Source organism: Erigeron canadensis, chromosome 9 (assembly GCF_010389155.1).
Source record: "Erigeron canadensis isolate Cc75 chromosome 9, C_canadensis_v1, whole genome shotgun sequence".
Taxonomy (NCBI): Eukaryota; Viridiplantae; Streptophyta; class Magnoliopsida; order Asterales; family Asteraceae; genus Erigeron; species Erigeron canadensis.
This window is the reverse complement of record NC_057769.1, coordinates 14,818,806-14,826,031: the sequence shown is the minus strand read 5'-3', so window position 1 is coordinate 14,826,031 and position 7,226 is coordinate 14,818,806. Positions and strand designations below refer to the sequence as shown.

Genomic DNA, 7,226 nt, shown 5'->3' with positions numbered 1-7,226 from the left:
AAAAGGCATTGTCGTTTACGTCATTGTCTGTTAACGCTTGTACATACAAATAAAATCTTTTCAATACATAGTTTGGAATTTTAGAAAATCAATGTTAAAACAAAAGGCGTTATGTTAAAAAAGAAGCTGTTAGTATTTTTTATTTTTTATTTTAGAGTGTTACAATATATTTACAAAATTATAAAGTTTGTCTTCATTTTGTAAAATAGTGTTACAAATTATAAATTGGGTCTTAGACTTTTTTATAGTGTATATTATATTATATTAATTACTAGGTGGTATTTTAGTATTTTGCAGATTTGTGGATATTAGAAGTTCAGGGTGTCCAAACTATAACTTAAACAATTAAACTTTTAAATAAGGGAAAAACTTTTTTTTAATAGAATTAAGGGAAAAATCCATAAATGTTAACCTTTTTACTTAAAATTGGGGAACCTATTTAGGTTTCGTCTATTAAAATGGTTTCATTTCAAAAATTTCTTAATAATGATAATATCGTTAATTTTCATCGTTAGTCACTCGTTAAATGCAATCTCACAATGCCAAATCATTAAACAAATCTACATGGGCATCAAAAAACTACTATATATTCTATGTTTATTAACTCTCAATTATACATATATTTAGACATATACCTACAAATGCTATGTATCTATATCTCCAATTTACATATAGAAAGATTGAGTATTGTAAAATAAGTATTAAAGAAAAAAAATAGGACAAGATCTTGACCTGAGATAATGGTTAATTGATGCACGGAGATTCACGAAGCAATTGATGCACAATAATTTTCATCATGCACGGTGATCTTTTGTGAAGAGAAACCTATTGTTTTATTTGTTTTACTTTAATACTTGTTTTATTTGATCTAAAACCTATATATAGATATTCAAATATACAAATACAAACATATACGTATATTGTAGATCTATCAGTTTCCGGAGTTCGACTATAAACAATTCGCAATACTAAAAGTAGACTCGCAGGAAAGGAGATCATAGCATAATTCATGTTTGTTTTATTGTAAATAACTAATAAGTAAACTATGGTGAGTAAAGAATAGCATATTATTTCTTTTTCATAAAGTAAAGACTTAATTCTTCTAAGGTATTTAACTTGTCATTTTTATGCCACTATATAATAATATCATTGTACTCAAATTTTCATCATCTTTATGCTCAAATCTTCACTTCCTTGTTTTTTAGTTGTCCACCAATTTATCATCTTTTTTCTTTCCTTTGTTAGTCATTCATATATAGTGTCTTAGAAGAAACATGTCCGGAAAAGATAAGCATATAACTACATTGGAGCAACTACAACATGAGCACCCACTTAAACTTGTAGATTTGCTACCAAACTATCCATTATACAAAGAATATAATGATGATGATAATGATGATGATGATGATGACGATGAAGATGATGGCACAAAATGGGATTTTTGTAGTGTGTGTAATCTTTGTGGGCAAGAAGTTAATTTGTACCAACGGTATTATTACAAATGTAGCCGCAATTCATGTCACTACCTTCTCCACAAATGGTGTAAAGAGCTTCCTAAAACGATAAGTCTTAGATCACATAGTTGTTTGGGTACTCTTACCCTTTGCAATATATTGTACAAGTGGCGTTGTGAGATTTGCAAGGCTCGTCTTGAGCCAAATGAAAGTGTTTTCAGGTGTATTAATAGATGTTATTTTCACGTAGATGTTAAGTGTGTCATTGCATCACTAGAAAATAGAATCATCTATCATCCAAGCCACCCACACCCACTAGCCTGTGTTACATATGAACCAAATTTGTACCATTGTGATGCTTGTGGGGTGAAACATATGGGTAATGTGTATCATTGTACTACATGCTTTAACTTCTTCGTCCAAAGTGATTGTCTTTTCTTGTCCAAAAAGAAACTCACCACTCATCATACTCACCCACTCATCCTTTCTTATACATTCTCATGGGAACATCAAAAAACTGAATTTTATCCGACCTGTAGGATATGTAGGGGAAGTTTTCACAATGAGACTCTCTGGATTTATAAATGCGAGAAATGCAGGTATTATGCTCATCTAGATTGCGTAAAATCAAAAGGAGACCAATTAATCTCTGGTAATAATCTCTTATTTTGTGACTAAATGTTTCAATTTGTTTATGTATAGCTCATCATCAATTAATTACTCTTATAATTTTGAGTTGTGCTAATTTCATTTTTAATTTACTATATCTTTCAGGGCTTGGAGAATCTAGTAAAAATTATGAAGAGAGTGATTACCAAAATATCCTTAGTCTCCCATTCCAAGATCAAACTGAAAGTATACAAAAATATTTTTTTTCTAAAAAAACCTCATCTTTCAAGACCAATGAAGATAAACTATTGAACTATAATAGTCACCCACTACGTCTAATCTACACACAACCTAGCAATGATAATACAAAGGAGGCATCTACATCGTCTTGTCATAACCCAAGGGAAAGGATTGAACTATTATGTGACGCATGTATGAGACCAATAATGAGTATGCCCTTTTTCCAGTGCAGTGATCAAGGCTGCCCATTTGTTTTTCATGAATGGTGTACTCGTTTACCCTCGGAGTTTCATAATCACCCTGGTCACCCAGAACATACTCTCATTCTTATACCAAAAGTCCAAGGTAAATGCTTTGGTGTATTTAATTGTCGTGTTTGCAGGCTTCCTTGTAACGGATTTGCTTATGGTTGTGAAAGATGTGAATACTACATAGATGTTACTTGTGTATTCATACCCAAAGAGATCACACACGAAGCTCATCCAAATCACCTCTTTTTTAGAGTTCAGTTCGAAGATGTTGATCATCAGTGTCTTGCATGTTTACAATCTTGTCACTTAAGACCATTTTCATATAAATGTCGCACATGTGAAGACGTTTATCTACATCCAGAATGTGCGTTGTTTTTACCGAAGAAAATCACGCACAAGTATGACAAACACGAAATGATATTGAGCTACAACCCAGTTGAGAACCACAAGAGTGAATACTTTTGCGAAATTTGTGAAGAGAAATTCGACCCCAAGAAATGGTTCTATCATTGTTATGATGAGTGTGCCCAGTCTATGCATTCTGCGTGTGCTCCGTTACTTAATAATGAAAAAGATGTCTATTTTTATTTTCAAAAAGGGGTTCATGAGTATTTGAATATAAAGTTTGGAAGTGTACTTGATGACACTAGAGTTCACTCGCATCCGATGGTATTTGCTCAAGGGATCGATGAAGGAGGGTGCCAATGTGGACATTCAGTGAAGTATTCAATGGTATTTAAATGTTTGCAGTGCAAGTATGAAACTCATTATAGATGTGTATTCGAATATCCAAATGTTGTTTTCAATATTTTATGAATATAATGTTCTTAATGGACAAACATATTAATTTTAATTTTCTTAAGTCTTTTGGATGTATATCCTACTTTACATTTGTGTAACTTTTTTTCTTTAATGGTTTTTAGATGTATGATTTGTGATCAAATGGTAATTAACTTGAAAAGCCCTTTATTATATAAATATTTATATCCTACTTTAATGGTTTTTAGATGTATGATTTGTAATTATCAAATGGTAATTATCTTTTGGATGTATATCCTACTTTAATGGTTTTTAGATGTATGATTTGTGATCAAATAAATAATCAACTTTCAAAGCCCTTTATTATATAAATTTATATTTAATACCTATTCCCCTCAAATAACTAAAATCTTATTTCCCCATATTTTCCCTCATCAAATATTTAATCACTTTAAAATTTATTTTTCAAAAACTTTGAACTTAATCCCCTTTTAGAATTTAATATTCTTTTTACCTGCTCCATCATAAACTCACAATCGCTTTCAACTTCAATCAATTCTTCACTATAAGTAAACTTCCTAAAAAAAAGTCTTCAACGTGTAACAACTCACAATCTTCAAACTATCTTGAATTTAAACTCCGCTACTTCAACTTTCTACCCATCTTTCTATCTCAATCATTTCAAGAGAGTAAAGGAACCATTATATTTCGTTTAGAAAAAAGAATCGTTTTTTATTGATACATTATTGTTAAAATTGATGTTCCGTAGACAAATTGAAGTGTCTTTTCTTTTCGTTAACGTAACCATTATATTTCATTCAACTAATTTATTTTTCTTAGAAATAAATACACTCGTGAAAGGTATGTTTGTAAGGATATTTATAAGGAAATTATTTTATTTTGAACTTATTTTTAAGAATAGTTCTAGCTTTGTTTGGTTAATACGTTTGTCTCATACTTATTCAAAGAATAAGGTTTTAGAAAATAAGCTACTCTATGTAGCTTATAAAACTAATTTAATGTCCTTGAGCTTTAGCTCAATGATTGAAAAGTCATCCACTTATATGAGGTCTTGTGTTCAATTCTTGGAGAGTGTTATGGGTGAAATTTCAGGTCTCATTATTTTGAAGGTTCAAGATCTTGACGTCTCAGGATCTTAACATTGTTGAATATTCTGATCATTAATTAATATCTTGCTAATGATATGTTTCAAATATTATTGTTATTTGCACATGAGATAAGTATGTAGATTCTTGAATGTCCGATATCAAGCTTGGAAGAACACCTCTAACGGTACAAAATACATCTCGCACATGTTATATCTCATCAACACGCAAGAAAAACTTAGTCCACCAACATAATCGGACTTTAAGTTGATTAGTCAAGATATGCTCCAACGTTCACTTATGAAGACCCGAAAGATCTCTACAAAGTCGGATAGTTAGTTAGGATCTTTAGTCTATATAAACGAAGGAGGCTGATCGATATTAAGCATCTAATCTTCTGTTTATTGCTCGTAACACACTTGTATTCACACACTACTTTCGTTACTCTCATCACCGTTCTCAAACTTAGAAATATCGATCAACTGAATTCAACCTTTGTAATCATTTTAAAACACAATTAATAAGAGAACAAAGGCAAGGACGATTTTTTCCTCCCAGGGTTTTTATGTCGGCAATTCTCAAAGGATTAAGGCATTTTCCTCGTCAACAAATATCGGTGTTCTTGTTCTTTACTCTTTACTTTATTGCATTATTTGTTTAATCTTTGCTTTAAACTTGTTTCTTACGATATAATATGTATTATACTTTGTTCTTTAATTATAGTTTGCGAATATCTTTGACCTCCATCTTTTGTTTAAGTTGACATAATCTTTAATAAACATCTTTTATTTTACGCATCTTTGAATCTAACCATATTTTACAAGCCTTTAACCTCACGAACGAAAGTTTGGTTACATTATTAATCTAACTCTCCAACGTAGATTATCTTAGGTAATTTTTGACCAAAACAGGGAGGACATAGGAAGTAAGTCCCTTTTTGAGGGTTTGACTTGGGTATACCCAAGTTCAAGTCTCATGGGGCAGGGTTTACCCCTATTAATCGTCGTGCCTTTGGGCGGATTAGTAGAGAATTTTCCTCCCGTCGGGTATTTGAAATAGGCATTTCTACTTTGAAAGAGCTTTCCAGCGCGAACCCGATTAAGACAACGTATGCTATACCTCCCTTTGTCTAATCGCGGCACAAAGTTTCCAGCGAAATTCACCTTTCAAAAAAATAAAACTACTTTGATATTTTTGTTGGGATTTTATTAACTATACAACTACTTTGTATCAAAAACGGATTTTTATAATTTGAAAGGGGCTCAAATTAGTTTATTAAAAATTTAGGGTTTGAAGTGTAAATATGTAAAACTAATACTATTTAAAGGAAGTATTGCATACATTCCCTTTAAAATTCAATTAATTACGCATATACCCAAGATATGTTTAAATTAACAAATTTACCCATTCATGTTATATAAATTTACATTTTAATCCAATCATATTTACTCCTCTCATCAATAATAATTAAGCATAACTACTCGATCTATACATATATACCTACTATGTTAGTGCATGATTCTCAGTGACATGAGCATTCTAGATATGTGAAGTATATTCATTTATAAGTTCAAGTCTTGTAATTATCTTGTAATTACCGTTTGTCTTTAATATTACCTTGACATTTTTGTTGAGCCAATTGGGATCCAATTAACTTTATATATTTGTTTATTATTTGTATTTTGCAGGTTTTAGACATAACATGTAAAGAGTCATTAAGTTAATATTGTTTCTGCGTATTAACAACAGTTGAGATATTAACTTAATGTACTTACAAAGGGAAGTTAAGATAATTGTGTTTCTGCGTATTTACAGCAGTATAAACATTATCTTATATACACATTTCCAATAGGTAATATAGACGACGTTGTTTCTGCGTATTCACAACAGTTTAAATGTTGTCGAAAGCTAATGCTAGTTCTGCGTATATTTACAGCAGTTAAAGCATTAGTTGAGTTAATGTCTGTTCTGCGTCTTGACAGCAGTAAGGACATTAACTCAGAGTACAATGTCGGTTTCGCGTCTTGACATCAATAAAGACATTTACTCAATATATCCTAAGTGTTATTTGAGGGTTCTTAGGAACAAGCAAAAGATTTGCTTGTTCAAAGTAAGAACTCTCAAATTGTTTGAGAGTTTTTGTGGAAACAAGCAAAAGTATGCTTGACCACAAAAACACTCAAACAGTTTTGTGTGTTCAGGGAAACGCGCAAAACAGGCCAAAACCCTAATGGGCCCTGGGCTTAGAAACACGCATGGGCCTGCGTGTTTAAGAACACGCAAATGGCCATTTGAGTGTTCCTAGTCCTTGCTTATAAATAGTGGGTGTGTGTCATGTGTGTTCCAACAAGAATGTAGAGAGAGAAATGAGCAAATCCTGGAGAGAGAAAACCAAGAACACGCACGGTCTATCTTGTGGGTAATACTCGTCTAGTGCACGAACCGCAAACACACACCCGGGCCCCCAAACGGCTCGTAGATTTAGATTACCACGTGTTTGGTAAGGTGAATCCTGAGAGCCATTCCCGGAGTATTTACTATCACGCAAAAAGATATATATAGTATCTAAAGGTTGATATATAAACCGTGGGTTATCTCGAGGAATTTCCGTACCTCCACATATCCTTAAGTCAATCTCGGTTAGATAAGAGTACAAGACCCGAAGGACTTACAACTGGTATCCAGAGCCCCAGGTTTATATAACCTTGGTTAGAGATTGACAACGGTTTTGTGGTATCCCTTTGTTTGCGTGATTAAGGTGAAAATTAATCTTTGGGCATGTTTTTGAAATAAAGGTTCAAACTTGT

General features: G+C 32.1%; 1 protein-coding gene across 1 annotated transcript; it reads left to right on the top strand.

The window, feature by feature from the left end:
* Positions 1–1,220: 1,220 nt before the first annotated feature.
* LOC122583260 lies at positions 1,221–3,370 on the top strand. The gene is made up of 2 exons (XM_043755684.1): positions 1,221–2,106; positions 2,229–3,370. Exons 1-2 carry the CDS (start codon positions 1,275–1,277, stop codon positions 3,368–3,370), a joined length of 1,974 nt encoding a protein of 657 aa, XP_043611619.1. The 5' UTR covers positions 1,221–1,274.
* The last annotated feature ends 3,856 nt before the right edge of the window (positions 3,371–7,226 follow it).

Coding starts and splice junctions, on each gene's coding strand:
- LOC122583260 (XM_043755684.1), top strand. CDS start 1,275: ATGTCCGGAAAAGATAAGCATATAACTACATTGGAGCAACTACAACAT. Junction 2,107..2,228: donor AGGAGACCAATTAATCTCTG/GTAATAATCTCT, acceptor TATATCTTTCAG/GGCTTGGAGAATCTAGTAAA.